We start from the raw sequence: 15,126 nt of genomic DNA on the forward strand, positions 1-15,126 counted from the left end.
GCCGAGCAGGGAGCCCGATGCGGGACTCGATCCCGGGACTCCAGGATCATGACCTGAGCCGAAGGCAGTCGCCTAACCAACTGAGCCACCCAGGCGCCCCTGTCAATACCAGTTTTAAAAAACATGAAATCCTCCCATATTCTGAAATGTCAGGCATGGGCAGACTGCCAACTCCGTGATGGGCCATACACCCTCCTATTCTCCCACCCGAGGCACCTGTGCCCATTGCTGTTGACAATCTGGACCATCCTGGGCAACGCAAGTGCCTTCAGATGGAGATGGGGATTATGTTGTTTGGGAGCCCGCGTGCACATGGTTTGTGGCCCAAGGTATCAACTCGTGGGCCCTGTGACTACATTCAAAGTCATACTTCCTCCCTCTTTTTAAGACTCAGGGACATCACCATGAACCACCTATATTTGAGATTTAAATATAAACTCCTGTCCCACACAAGGTAAAATTTCAATAGAGTCTTGTATGATCCACTTGCCAGGCCAAACTGCTAGTCGTTGGCCACACCCCAAGCCCACAGGGGCGATCCCGAGCATCTATGTGTGCGTAGTCAGCCGCATCACACATAACTCAGCCCATTGGCTGGATTTAGACTTGCTTTCCTTCTTCCACCAAGGGTCTTCTGTGGAAATGTTAAATACTCTAACAGCCTCCCCCTTTCTCAGTTAGGTGAGCAGCACCTTTAGCAAGGCTCCAACCCGGTCTTTCTGAATTTAGGGACTCACACGGTGAAACTCAAGTCTTTGTTGCTAGAGTTAGGTTACATTGTGAAGTAGTGTCTGTCCCAGGGGAGGGGGGATTGTCACTGGCTCATGAATCCTAGGAACCCCTCCCGTATAACTGCCTTTTCTTTACCCGACCATAACTATGTCCTTTAATTTTTTAAAAAGATTTTATTTATTCATTTTTGCGAGAGAGAGAGAGAGAGAGTACAAGCAGGGAGAGAGACAGAGGGAGAAGCAGTCTCCCCGCTGTGCTTGGAGCCCAATGCAGGACTCAATCCCAGGATCCCTGGGCTCATGACCTGAGCCAAAGGCAGACGCCTAACCAACTGAGCCACCCACATGCCCATAACTATTTCCTTTAATCAGCAAATGTTGTTGATCTGTCCTTCCTTACTTGAATGTCTTTCTGGCCTCACTCGAGATATGGTTGGGGTCTCTGATCTTAGAGTTATTGGCACCATTCACCAGTGGTCTAATTCCAAACAGTGCAGACTAGTTAGTAATGGTCTGTCAAAGAGGGAGAGGGGAGGAGGAGCTGCTCCAGACCCCAACCTCACCCCCACCCCCACGGCAGAACGGAAGCTCCTGGCTTCTGACAGGGTCCGTCCTCATTCAGCGTGGGTTCTACTACCAACATGTCAGGGAACACTGGGCTGCGAGGGCACAGTAGATCTGTCTGAGCCATAACCCGTGAGTTTCAGCCCAAACCTTCTGCGGTTCTTCTTCCCTTTCAAAAGCATCCTTTTGGCACACACCTGTGCTCTGATAGACAGGCTGAAGGTGCACGTACCTCCAAAATCTCATCAAGCCCTTGTGCTTCCTTTTTATCTCGGGGTGGACCCAGAGTTAACAAGCTCTTGAATCTTTAAAGAACAATCCCATGGTAGCTCTGGACGAAGATATGCCTAAGAATTTCACTCGTCAAGCTGGTGGGCCCTGGGTTTTTGCCAGGCAGGCTGGCCAATCTCAGAATGCCATGCGCTGTAGCGCCTTCTCCAAATTAGGCTGTGCTTCTTCAGGGAAGCCTGTTTTTACGGTGCCATCAACAGAATGAATCACGGAACACTTGCGCGGCTTGTGGGTGTTTGTTTATCTGCTGTCCCCCTGGGGAGCCCATATTTGGCTTCGTTAAATCCAAATTAAACCTAAGCAAAGAACAAGAAGTGGGGGTTCCTCACCCTGCTCTGCTAGATGCCAGGGCAGGATTTCCCTTTGGCGCAGACCTGCTGAACCCTGGGGTTTCTTATGCAGGAGTCTCTTGCCTGCATCCTATCCAAGAAGAAAGATCTGACGAGTTCATTTGTCTCTCCTCCTACTCAAGCACTTCTGCTCAAATCTTTCCTGCGTCCTAACGAAGCATCTGCCTCCAGCCTTACCATAGCCCAACTCACAAACCTGCAGCGCATTCAGAAGCAGTTATCTTGTTTTGAGGACACTGGGCAAGAGTTCTGGAAAATAATTTCCCTGGGGCTTGAACAGTATTAATAGTGAGGGAGGTGTTTAGGGATATGGGTCATGCTGTACCTGCATTAAACATGGGATCCCAAGTGGCAGAGACACCATATTTTCTTTAATACCTTTATTGTTTATTTTTGTGGTTATGATATATGGAGTCCTTTAAAGTCCTTTAAAGGAGTATGAAAACTACAGCTCTGTGACCAAATCCAGCCTGAGGTCTGTTTTTTAAACTGCTCACGAACTAAGAATGGTTTTTACATTTTATTTTATTTTATTTTTAAAGATTTTTTAATTTCTTTTTTGACAGAGAGAAACAGCGAGAGAGGGAACACAAGCAGGGGAAGTGGGAGAGGGAGAAGCAGGCTTCCCGCGGAGCAGGGAGCCTGGAGCGGGGAGCCCGATGCAGGTTTCGATCCCAGGGTCCCAGGATCCCAGGATCCCAGGATCATGACCTGAGCCGAAGGCAGACGCTTAACGACTGAGCCACCCAGGCGCCCCTGGTTTTTAGTTTAAAAGGTTGTTTTTAAAAAAAGAGTATGTGATAGAAAGCACACATGGCCCACAAAATCGAAAATATTTACTATCTGGCTTTTTACAGAAAAAGTTTGCCAATTCCTGCTCTGAAACCCAGGGCCCAGGGTAGAGATTCCTTTTGCCCTAAGACAATAGTCTCCACTGTTTTTTTCCCATGTTACCTCCAAGGGTCCAACCCAGTGAGCCAAACCCGGAGCCCTATCTGTGGTAGTTGAGCTCCCTCTGCTGGTCCAGTGTTTTTCACCAGTGCTGTAAGTAGGAGAAAGTTCTTGCCTCATTTCATTAATTGGATTGACTGGTTGAATTCACCAAGCCAGCCTATTGGAATCTAAGGTAGATTCTCCTTGTTTAACTGAGTTATATGTATCCACACACATCTCAAGGATTGAAACCACTGGTGGTCAGCACACCAACTGTGGATCACTCTACGAGCCACCAGTGAAGGTGATGCAAATATAGGACCAATAGGAAGGTCGTTACTTACTGGGCTTTAAGTAATGGGGAAGTGAAAGTGCACAGTCGTTCTATTTTAAGGACATGGTGGTAGCAGAAAAAGTAAAAAACTGGGAAGAGGAGGCAAGTTCAGTTTTCAACACCTTAGACCAGTTCAAACTTCACCTTTCAGTACCTGGTAGTTTTTATGTAACTACTTATGTGTCCTTAGATATAAGTGAAATGAGTGACAGCAATGATATAAGGGATGAGAAGGAGGGATTTAAGATTATTTTGTTTTATAAGGTGCTCACCCTACCCATGAACTGGCATAGTGTTATTTGAAAGTGGACTTGGATTAGTTGTAAAAGTACATTGCAAACTCTAGGGCAATCACTCAAAAAAAGTGAAAAAGAAAGAAAGAAAGAAAGAAGTATAACTGATATGCTAAGAAAGGAGAAAAAAAATGAAATGCTCAATTAAAACCACAAAAAGAGTAGAAGACAAAAATAGGAACAAAGAACAAGGCCAACAAATAGAAAACGGTAATGAGTATGGTAGATATCAACCCAATTGTATCAATAATCACTGTGAATGTCAATGGATTAAATGTACCAACTAGATGACAGAGACTGTCAGAGTGGTTACAAAATACATATGACCTAACTATATGTTGTCTATAAGAAACTTACTTTAAATATGAAGACACATAGGGACACCTGAGTGGCTCAGTCAGTTAAGCATCTGCCTTCGGCTCAGGTCATGATCCCAGGGTCCTGGGATCGAGTCCAGCATCGGGCTCCTTGCTCAGAGGGGAGCCTGCTTCTCCCTCTCCCTGCCTCTCTCCCTGCTTGTGCCCCCCCCAAATAAATAAATATCTTTAAAATAATAAATATGAAGACACATAGAGATTGAAAGTAAATGGATGGAGAAAAATATACCATGTTAACACTAATCAAAATAAAGTAGGAGTTGCTCTATGACTTTCAGAAAGAGCAGACTTTAAAACAAGGAAAAGTTATCAGGGATAAAATGGAATGCATAACATCCAAACTAGAAGAGTAAGAACGGAGGCTTTAATTAATTTAATCAGTCCAGTCGATCAGGGGTTGGCAAACTACAGTCCATGAACCAAATCTGGCCTGCTGCTTGTTTTTATATAGCTCACAGGTTAAGAATGGTTTTACACTTTAAATGGTTGAAAAAGAAGACTACTTTTTCATGATGTGTCAGAATTATATGAAATTCTAATTTCAGTGTCTACACATGAAATTTTATTGGAACACAGCGAGGCTCATTTGTTCACATCTTGTCTGAAAAAGTTTCAACAGAGCCCATATGGCCCATCAAGCCTAAAATATTCACTATGTGGCAGAAAAAAAATTTGCCATATCTTGCAATAGAAAGTGGGAACACAGAAAAATAAAGCCGCAAGAGGTTCAACACGCTATGGAGTGATGTCAGTTAACATCATCATCATCACTGTGACCAGTAAATACTTTTGAAAGCTATTTCCTGAAAACCTCCAAATGAAGTGAAAATGTCCAACCAGTAGTTGGAAATCCAGAGCCGGAGAGAGGAGCAAGAACAGGGCTCTCCTTGCCTCCATTGCTCTGAGGTTCAGGTTTGATCCTGCTCTGCCTCTGTGCGTGCCACCTGGGGGGCCCGGGTTAGAAGTGGGCTGCACAGCTGGGTTTGCCATGATGGCTGGAACTGGGCTGAGGCCCACAGTCTCTGCAAGCTTCAGGTGTCTGAGCTGTACTTTCTCTCTTCAGTTGCAGGGCGCCATCATGGTCGCTTCCTGTGTCCAGATGCTAGTGGGATTCTCAGGCCTCATTGGGTTTCTCATGCGCTTCATTGGCCCCTTGACCATCGCTCCAACCATCTCCTTGGTGGCCTTGCCTCTCTTTGATTCTGCGGGCAATAACGCTGGGATCCACTGGGGGATTGCTGCCATGTAAGTGCTCTCTGGGAATGGAGTGTCAGCTCAGTTCTTTCTGGTGGAAGATTACCCAGTAGGAATAATGTGTTCTGGATATTGGCAAACTCTTGTGGTTTACAGATAGTTTCATAAACATTATGATACTTAAAAAGTGGTGAAATTGCTACCATCAGTTATTACTACTATTTGTTACATTATTAGTCCTCAGAAACCGTAAGTTAATGACAGGCGGTATATAAGAATACTTAGTGTTTACAGAACATTGATACTGCGGGTCCTCTGCCTGCTAGGTTTTCATTGAGCCAATGTTTGTAAACCTCTGGTACCTGGGAAGGGTGCAAAGACATCGCTCCAGCTCTCAGTAATCTTATAGTGTAGGAGAGAGATGAGCCTCAGGTCCAAGGAGCTATAACACCAGGAGACAGTGATGAGCATCATAGAATGCTGTGCATGGTCCAGGGCAGGGGGTGATGACAGCCAACGGGGAGGATCAGGAAGGCTTTAGGGAAAAAAGAGGCCTTAGGCATTTCCACAGCGCTGTGAAGGGACTTGGGGTTGGCACTGGACATGCGCATTCACGCCGCGGTGATGGTCTGACCAAGAGGACTAGGACTTGCACAATGACCCGGGAGAGAAGACAGTCTCCGACTCGGGCCTCACTGGCTCCACCTGCTGGGATCTGTCCAGCTGCTGACCCGCCGGGAGTAACAGCCCCCCTTCCCGGTATTCCTCTCTAGCCACCAGCAGCTCTGAAAGGGACCAGCCCACCATCTCAGGGATGGGGCCTGCCTCCTTGGGGACGCTCCCAGTGTGGCCCGGCCACCCCGTCCCAGAGACGCGTGGTGGCTCAGCTTCCTGGACCCTTGCTCAGGACGAGCCCCAGCTTGCCAGGCTGGGCATGGCTTGTTTCTGTTTCAGGACCATCTTCCTCATCGTACTGTTTTCTCAGTACCTGAAAAACGTCGCCGTGCCAGTGCCGGTTTATGGAGGAAAGAAAAAGTGTCACATGTCTAAGTTCTACCTGTTTCAGGTCTTCCCGGTAAGAAGCACCCTTGCCCTCTTCCCTTCTTAGTGGACTCGCCCCCGGAGAGTGAAGGGCAGCCTCTCGCACTCCCAGGAGGTTCCCAAAGCAAATGCTTCCCCGTGTGCAGGGTCTCTCCTCCCTGACCCCCACTCCTCTGCCGTAGAAGGAGGCTGAGGGGAGCCCCACCGGCCGTGGGAATGCTCCCTGGCTGTTGGTGTAATGCCGTCCCCGTCGCTCCGCAAAGCTTCTCATCCCGGAGCAGAGAACCCTGCCCTAGGTCGCAGCTCTGGGCACCCGTGTGGGACATCCTTGTCACATGTTCCTGGGGCCGTCCCCATAGCAAGGTTCACGGCTAATTATAGAAAACTGAGGACCCAGTTGCTCAGATCAAGTTCTCGGTGGCTTGTGGGTAATCCGGATCCCTCGTGACAACACTGGTCCCTCACTTTTCAGACATTCCTCTGCTGGATTTGCATCTTGGTGTTAGTTTGTGTGGCTGCCAACCACACAATACGTTTTCAGGTTTAATTTAACTGTGAGCTACATTTCACGTTGTAAAAAGATACTTCCACATATCACTGATCTCTCACTGCCCTGCAGGCTGGTGGTTCTACCATTCTGCATGCACAAGAATCACTTGAGGACATTGCTAAAAATACACCTTTCTGGGGTTCTGCCACCAGGGATTAAGTATCAGTAAAGCTTCAGGCTCTGTAGAGCACTGATTGTCATTCTATTGTACAGACGAGGAAACTGAGGCTCGGAGAGTTTGATCCAAGGTCATGTGACCAGCCAACAGTGGAAGGGGGGACAGACAGTAGTCCTTTGGACCCAGGCTCTGCCTATTCTGCTAGACCTTTCTGCCTCTATTTGACACAAGGTTTTCCATGGTTTATATCCTACATTTCTTTAACGTGCTAATGACACAGATTGCGGTGGTCATTGCAAGGGCCAGTAGCCCAGCATTTCCTCACTTCAGAGAGCCTCCCCGACCTCCCTCCCTGGCCCAGCACCTCTGGAAGGTGTCGGCAGGGGCTGGGGCCCTGGGCTGGGTAGTGAAGGGGCTCCCTCTGCAGGTGCTGCTGGCGCTTTGCATCTCGTGGCTTCTCTGCTTCGTGCTCACAGTCACCAACGCCCTTCCTACAGCCCCCACCGCCTATGGGCACCTGGCCCGCACTGACACCAAAGGCGATGTGCTGAGCCAGGCTCCTTGGTTTCGCTTCCCTTACCCAGGTAATGAGAAGATAGGGCTCCTTTCTGCCAGGGACACGTGTTTTCCAGGACTGTCCATGGGGTCAAGGGCAATGAATGGAGAGTTGAATAGAGCCAGGGGATAGATCTCCTCCAAAAGATCTGACAAGGAAGAGCAGGCCCTAGGGGGTCCATGGGAGACCCCTAAGAGAAGGAGACCCTTGGGTTGTCCTAAGAATCCTCTGGGGGTGTTAGACCAAAGGCTCCCACTCCTGGACCTTCTTCTCATCCCCTCCTCCATGATACTCAGAACCCATGGTCTGAGAGCGGGCAGATCAGAGAGGTCTCGACCTTCTAGCCAGACCTTTGGGAGTCTTCCTGGATTAGTTGGATTCTACCCAAGGGAGCCTTGGGCTGACTTAGAACATTTCTAAGTCAGATACTTAAAAAATATGAGGTCAAGGCCATCCCTTAGCCCACTTCTGGTTGCCTTTCCCAGCACTTTTGGCTCAGGGGTATTAATAACCAGGTCCAGGGAGGGCTGGCCTGGCCCTGTGGACTGTGGAGCTCGTTCCTCCCTGAATAAGAATCTCTGCCTCCAAATGCTTCAAGATCTGCCCAGGAAGGGGCCCTGCTGTTGGCTGTTTTTGCACACAGTGACCTCAAGGTCTGGGTGTCTGACTTGCCCTCGGGGAGGAATGGCTGGGCAGGAGTCCAAGCCAAAGCCTCTGGACAGTTGTGGGGTTGGGAGATACACTGCCTGGTCTTTCAAGCCTTCCAAAGACCCCCTCCAGCAGAGAAGTTATTTTGGGCTCAGCAACCTGTTGTCTTCTGGATTAACGTTCCCTCTGCCTCGTTCTTGCAGGACAGTGGGGCCTCCCCACCATCAGCCTGGCTGGGGTCTTTGGGATCATTGCGGGGGTAATCTCCTCGATGGTGGAGTCAGTAGGCGATTATTATGCCTGTGCCCGGCTGGTGGGGGCCCCGCCCCCTCCGAGGCACGCGGTCAACCGCGGCATCGGCATTGAGGGTCTTGGCTGTCTTCTGGCGGGGGCCTGGGGTACAGGGAACGGCACCACCTCCTACAGCGAGAACGTCGGGGCGCTGGGCATCACCAGGGTAAGTCTGCCGCCCGTGACCTTAGGCTGGGTGCCTGCATCTGTCATCCACCTGTGGCTGCAACAAATGATCACAAACGCAGTGCTTTCAAACAACTCGGATTTGTCATTCTCTTGATCTGGAGTTCAAAAGTCCAACACGGGTCTCAGGGAGCTAAAATAAAAATATTGGCGGGGCTGTGTTTTCGTTAGCTTTGATGCAGGTCTTTGTTTCTTGTTCCTTATGAGGATTATAAACACAACCAAAAAATTCATTTTGATGTGGTAAATCCTTACCGCATGTCTTGTCAGGAAGACATTTAAATAAATAAGCTCTTAGACTGGAAAGAACAATAAGCAAAGGCAGGATCTGCTACTTTATCACTGCTGCATTAGTGAATTCAGTAGTTGCCACTTTTTAAAGATACTTAAAAAATACTTTTAATTGTGGTTAAAGACGCATGACATAAAGACTGAAATCTGCACCAATCAAACAACTCCTTATTCTCCTTTATCCCCAGCACCTGTCAACTAGCATTCTAGTTGCTGTTTCTATGAATTTGACGACTCTAGGGACTTCATCCTACAGTATTTGTCTTTCTGTGACTGGCTTATCTCACTTAGCAGAATGTCCAGGACTGTCCACAGACAGTCCGGTAATATTCCACTCCATAGATATACACCGCATTTTGTTTATGCCTTGTGTCTGGATTTCATTCTAGCTCCTCTCTGTGGCCCTTACAGCCCTTTATGGTGGAGCCCTTGCCTTGCTCTTCATCCATCTCCTATGTGTCTCTCTGTCCCCCTGCGCTCCAGACACATGGATTTTCCTTCCCGCCTCCTCCCCCGTAGCTTTACTGAGATATACTTGATTATAATATAACATTGTGTAAGTTTAAGCTGTACAGTGTGTTTATTTGATACTCTTCCATTTTGCCATGTGATGACCACCATTACCTAACACTCCCATCATGTTACATAATTACCATTTCTTTTTTTTTTTTTTTTGTGGTGAGAACATTTAAGATCTACTCTCTAGCAACTTTCAAGTGTGTAATTCGGCTTTGTTAAATATAATCACAATATTGTACATTAGGTCCCCAGAACTTACTCATCTTCTAACTGGAAGTTTGTACTCTTTGACGAACATCTCCCCATTTTTTCCACCCTGAAGACCCTAGTAACCACCACTCTACCCTATTTCTGTGAATTTAGCTTTTTTATTTTTTTACTTATTTTATTTTTTTTTTTAAGAGAGAGAATGTGTGAGCAGGGGTGGGGAGGGGCAGAGGGAGAGGGAGAGAAAGAGAGAATCTGAAGCAGACTCCATGTCCAGCATGGAGCCTGAGGCGGGACTCAATCTCACAACCCTGAGATCATGACCTGAGCTGAAATCAGAGTTGGACACAACCAACTGAGCCACCCAGGTGCCCTGATTTTAGCTTTTTTAGACTCCACATATGAATGGTACCATACGGTATTTGTCTTTCTCTGACATATTTCACTTAGCATAATGCCTTCAAAGTCTATCCATGTTGTTGCAAATGGAAAGATTTCATTTTTTATGGCTGAATAATATTCCTCTGTGTGTGTGTGTGTGTGTGTGTGTGTGTGTACATACCACATTTCTTTCTCCACTCATCCATTATTTAGGTTGTTTCCATGTCTTGGCTGTTGTCAATCATGCTGCAATAAACATGGGTTGCAGATATTTTTTCAAGTTAAAGTTTTGGTTTCTTTGCATAAATACTCACAAGAGGAATTGATGGATCATATGGTAATTCTATTTTTAATTTTTTGAGGAAAAGCCATGCTGTTTTCCATAGTGGCTTTGCCAATTTATGTTCCCATCAACAACACACAAAGTTTCCCTCTTCTGCACATCTCTACCAACACTTGTTATTTTTTATCTTTTTTATAACTGAATCTAACAGATGTGAGGTGATATTTCATTGTGGTTTTTTTTTTTTTAAAGATTTTATCTATTTATTTGACAGAGAAAGACACAGCTAGAGAGGGAACACAAGCGGGGGGAGTGGGAGAGGGAGAAGCAGGCTTCCCGCAGAGCAGGGAGCCCAATGCGGGGCTCGATCCAGGACCCTGGGATCATGACCTGAGCCGGAGACAGACGCTTAACGACTGAGCCACCCAGGCATCCCTCATTGTGGTTTTGATTTGCATTTCCCTGATGATGAGTGATGTTGAGTATCTTTTCGTGTGTCTGTTGGCCATCTGGATGTCTTCTTTGGAGAAACGTCTGTTCAGTTTCTCTGCCTATTTTTAAGTCATTGTTGTTGTTATAATTGAGTTGTATAAATTCTTTATACATTTTTTATATTAATCCCTGATCAGATAGATGGTTTACAAATATTTTATCCCATCCTGTAAGATGTCTTTTTATTTTGTCAATTGTTTCCTTTGCTGAGCAGAAGATTTTAGTTTGATGTAGTCCCATTTGTTCACTTTCGCTTTTGTTGTTTGTACTTTTGGTGTCATACCCCCCAAAACTGTGAAGACCAATTTCAAGGGGATTTCCCCCTCTGTTTTCTTCTAGGACTTTCATAGTTTCAGGTCTTACATTTAAGTCTTTAACTCATGCTGAGTTAAATTTTTTGAGTGGTGCAAGGTAGAGGTCCAATTTCATCCTTCTGTGTGTGGTTCTCTGGGTTTCCCAACCCCATTTATTGATGTGACTATCCTTTCCCCCATTGAATATGCTTGACTTCCTTGTCAAATATTAGTTGACCATGTATGCATGGGTTTATTTTGGGGCTCCGAATTCTGTTCTGTTGGTCTATGTAGACACATTTTTATGCCAGGATCATACTGTTTTAATTACTACAGCTTTAGAGTATTGTTTGAAATCAGGAAGTGTGAGGCTTCCAGTTCTATTCTTCTTTCTCAGGATTGCTTTAGCTATTCGGGGTCTTTTGTGTTTACAGACAAATTTTAGGATTTTTTTTCTATTTCTGTGAAAAATGCCATTGGATTTTTGTTAGAGATTGCTTCGAATCTATAGATCGCTTTGGGTAGTATGGACATCTTAACAACATTAAATCTTATCCATGAACACAGGATATCTTTCCATTTGTTTGTGTCTTCTTCAATTTCTTTCATCAGTGTCTTATAGTTTTTAGTGTACAGATCTTTACCCCCTTGGTTAAATTCATTCTTAAGTATTTTATCATTTTTGATGCTATTGTGACTGGATTGTTTTCTTTATTTTTCAGATATTTTGTTGTTAGCTTATAGAAATGCAACTGGTGTGTTGATTTTTCTATTCTGTGACTTTACTGGTTCATTGATTGGGGCTGATAGTTTCTTGGTTGAGTCTTTAGGATTTTCTCTATATAAGATCATATCATCTCAGCTGTCATTTATGGCTTTCACTGTGTTGAGGTATGTTCCTTCTATGGGTATAGAGAGTTTATTGAGAGTTTTTATCATGAAAAGATGTTGTATTTTGTCTAATGCCTTTTCTGCATGATTTTATAGTTTTTATCTTTCATTTTGTTTATGTGGTGTATCACATTTATTGTTTGTGCATGTTGAAACATGCTTGCATTCCAGGGATAAATCCCACTTGGTCACAGCATATGATCCTTTTAATGGGCTGTTGAATTTGGTTCCCTAATATTTTTTTAAGAGATTTTATTTATGTGAGAGAGAGAGAGAGAGAGAGAGCACATGCACAGAGAGGGAGAAGCAGGCTCCCCACTGAGCAAGGAGGCCAACACGGGCCTCAATCCCAGGACCCTGAGATCATGACCCAAGCCAAAGGCAGATGCTTAACCAACTGAGCCACCCAGGCACCCCTGGTTTCCTAATATTTTATTGAGACTTTTAACCTCTATATTCATTAGGGATATTGGCCTGTAGTTTCTTAGAATATCATTGTCTGGCTTTGGTATCAAGGTAATGCTGGCCTTGTAAAATGAGTTTGTGAAGTAAGTATTATTCATTCCATTTGGTAAATTTGCAGGCTATTTGGAGAGGTTAAGTAATGTGCCCAAAGTCACACAGCTAGTTAGAAGCAGAGCTGGGGTGGGCCATCACATGCCCATTTTTAAGCACTGGGCCACTGCCTTCCGAGAGAGACCTTTTGCCTCACTGGAAAGGCTTCTTAGGGGAGGAGCACTTGAGTCAGGACTTTAAGGCAGGGATAGAGCAGTGAGTGACAAGATGAGGCCAGAGGCCAGGACACAAGGTCACACCCTCATCCTTTCCAACCCCATGTGCAAGTAAGGGGGCCATTTTGGGGTCATGTTGTATGGCTCTTACAAGTCCCCTGGAGTGTTGTTTGTAGAGCAAGGCAGAGACCTGCTGAGCATCTCATCCCTCAATCCCCTGAGCCCCACAGGTGGGGAGCAGGATGGTGATGGTTGCTGCTGGCTGCTTGCTGCTCCTGATGGGCGTATTTGGGAAGATTGGGGCTGCCTTCGCCACCATCCCAACCCCTGTGATCGGAGGCATGTTCCTGGTGATGTTTGGGGTCATCACCGCCGTGGGGATCTCCAATCTGCAGGTGAGGCAAGGTGCTCCTAGAAGAGCAGCCAGGGAATCTCTTGAAAGGAGCCCAAGGGGATTGAGATGGAGGGAATAGGGCTGGGGCTGAGTGGAGGAGAAGGAATCATTGGTCCCAGAAACCACAATGGCTTCCAAATGGAAGACAGAAGTAGCCAGAAGCATCCAAACTTCTGAAAAACAGAAACTGCATCAGTTTGAATTGGGTCGTTCAGACCACTCAACTCCCAGGGCCAAGTGGGAATCGGGGCCTGGCTTGCCCACTGAGTGTGTTGCTAGGAGTCCAGCCTCAGTACCCCCCCACCCCTGGTGGCAGTGGGAGGGGAGTGGGCACTTGGAGGGGAGTTAGATTGCTATGCAGAACAGGTGCTGATGACTCTGGGCTTCCATGGTGGCCTCTCTCCTGCAGTATGTGGACATGAACTCATCCAGGAACCTCTTTATCTTTGGCTTCTCCATCTACTGTGGGCTCGCCATTCCCAGCTGGGTGAACAAGAACTCTGAGACGCTCCAGACAGGTGATTCTCTGTCTTCTAAACTGTGACCACTCCAGGGGCAGGGCCAGTGGGGACCTTGGTCCCTGGGAATCCCTGTTACTTTTGTCTTCACTCTAGGGATTCTCCAACTGGACCAGGTCATCCAGGTGCTGCTGACCACGGGCATGTTTGTTGGTGGATTTCTGGGCTTTTTGCTGGACAACACCATCCCTGGTAGGGCTCGCCTTCACTCTGTAGGCTGGTGGTGTGGGTAGATAGGCAGCATTTGGGCCACCCACATGGCTTCTCTGACCCTTATTACCATGTCAGGCTGACCACAGCAGATCCTGAGCAGGCCCTGCCTCTGGGTGGGACATACAGGCCCGTATTAGCTTTCTAGGGCTGCCATAACAAAACACCCTGGACCGGTTTAAACAGCCAAAGTGTATTTCCTCACAGTCTGGAGGCTAGAAGACTGAGATCAAGGTGCTGGCAGAGTTGGTTTCTCCCGAGGCCTCTCTCCTTGGCTTGCAGATGGCCGCCTTCTTGCTGTGACCTCACATGGCCTTTCCTCTGGGTGGGTGCATCTCTGGTGTCTCTCTGTGTGTCCTAGGCTCTTCCTATAAGGACACTAGTCAGATTAGATTAGGGCCCACCCTAAAGACCTCATCTTTAATGGAATCACCTTTTTAAAGGTCCTATCTCCAAATATATTCACATTCTGAAGTGGGGGGTTAAGGCTTCAACCTATGATTTTTGAGGGGACACAATTCAGCTAAACAGGGCCCTAAGGTGAGAAACACACTAGAAACAAAAACAGCTAAGAGCCCAAAGTCTGATTGGTGAGAGAGAGAATACATGTATTCTTTCTTTCTTTCTTTTTTTGTAAAGATTTTATTTATTTATTTTGAGAGAGAGAGAGATGAGAGAGAGAGAGAGAGAGCACATGAGAGGGGGGAGGGTCAGAGGGAGAAGCAGACTCCCTGCCGAGCAGGGAGCCCGATGCGGGACTCGATCCCGGGACTCCAGGATCATGACCTGAGCTGAAGGCAGTCGCTTAACCAACTGAGCCACCCAGGTGCCCTCTTCCTTCCTTCCTTCCTTTCTTTCTTTTTCTTTCTTTCTTTCTTTCTTTCTCTCTTTCTTTCTTTCTTTCTTCCTTCCTTCCTTCCTTCCTTCCTTCCTTCCCTCCTTCCCTCCTTCCTTCCTCTCTCTCTCTCCCTCCCTCCCTCCCTCCCTCCCTTCTTTCTTTCTTCCTTTTTTTTCTCTCTCCCTCCCTTCTTTCTCTCCCTCCCTCCCTTCTTTCTTTCTTTCTCTCTTTTTCTTCTTTCTTTCTTTCTTTCTCTTTCTCTTTCTCTCTTTCTTTTCTTTCTTTCCATAAAAACCTATTGAACACTTGCTGTGTTCCAGGTGCTATGTACTGAGAATACAAAGAGCAGAAAGACATGCCTTCCACCTTCCAGAAACCCACAGGCTAACAGGGGAGAAAGACAAGAGAACAGACAATGAGAATAGAGGGTAATACATGTGGTAAGGAGCAAACCGAGTCCCTGGGTGCTGAGGATGTCGCAGTGAGGAGTGCAGGGCCACCCTCATGGATGGCTTTCAATGCTCCCTTCTTGAACCTCCCACGGCCTCTTGAGAGGACCTTTAGGATAGCACCTGCTTCGTGGTACTCTATTTTCCGCATTTGTTCTCTCCACGTTTAAAG

General features: G+C 46.6%; 1 protein-coding gene across 2 annotated transcripts in view; it reads left to right on the forward strand.

Annotated features, from left to right (window-relative positions):
* The window catches only part of LOC102732645 (solute carrier family 23 member 1-like), a 51,988-nt gene that overhangs the window by 32,970 nt on the left and 3,892 nt on the right, over nt 1-15,126 (forward strand). For both annotated transcript variants that reach the window (XM_081800048.1, XM_081800049.1), the window contains exons 6-12: nt 4,937-5,118; nt 6,022-6,142; nt 7,204-7,360; nt 8,184-8,437; nt 12,776-12,940; nt 13,349-13,457; nt 13,554-13,649. In XM_081800048.1, coding sequence (XP_081656174.1) covers nt 4,937-5,118; nt 6,022-6,142; nt 7,204-7,360; nt 8,184-8,437; nt 12,776-12,940; nt 13,349-13,457; nt 13,554-13,649 — 1,084 coding nt within the window. The remainder of the gene's footprint in view (nt 1-4,936; nt 5,119-6,021; nt 6,143-7,203; nt 7,361-8,183; nt 8,438-12,775; nt 12,941-13,348; nt 13,458-13,553; nt 13,650-15,126) is intronic.

Source organism: Leptonychotes weddellii, chromosome 12 (assembly GCF_054177405.1).
Source record: "Leptonychotes weddellii isolate Sample4059 chromosome 12, ASM5417740v2, whole genome shotgun sequence".
NCBI classification, from domain to species: Eukaryota; Metazoa; Chordata; class Mammalia; order Carnivora; family Phocidae; genus Leptonychotes; species Leptonychotes weddellii.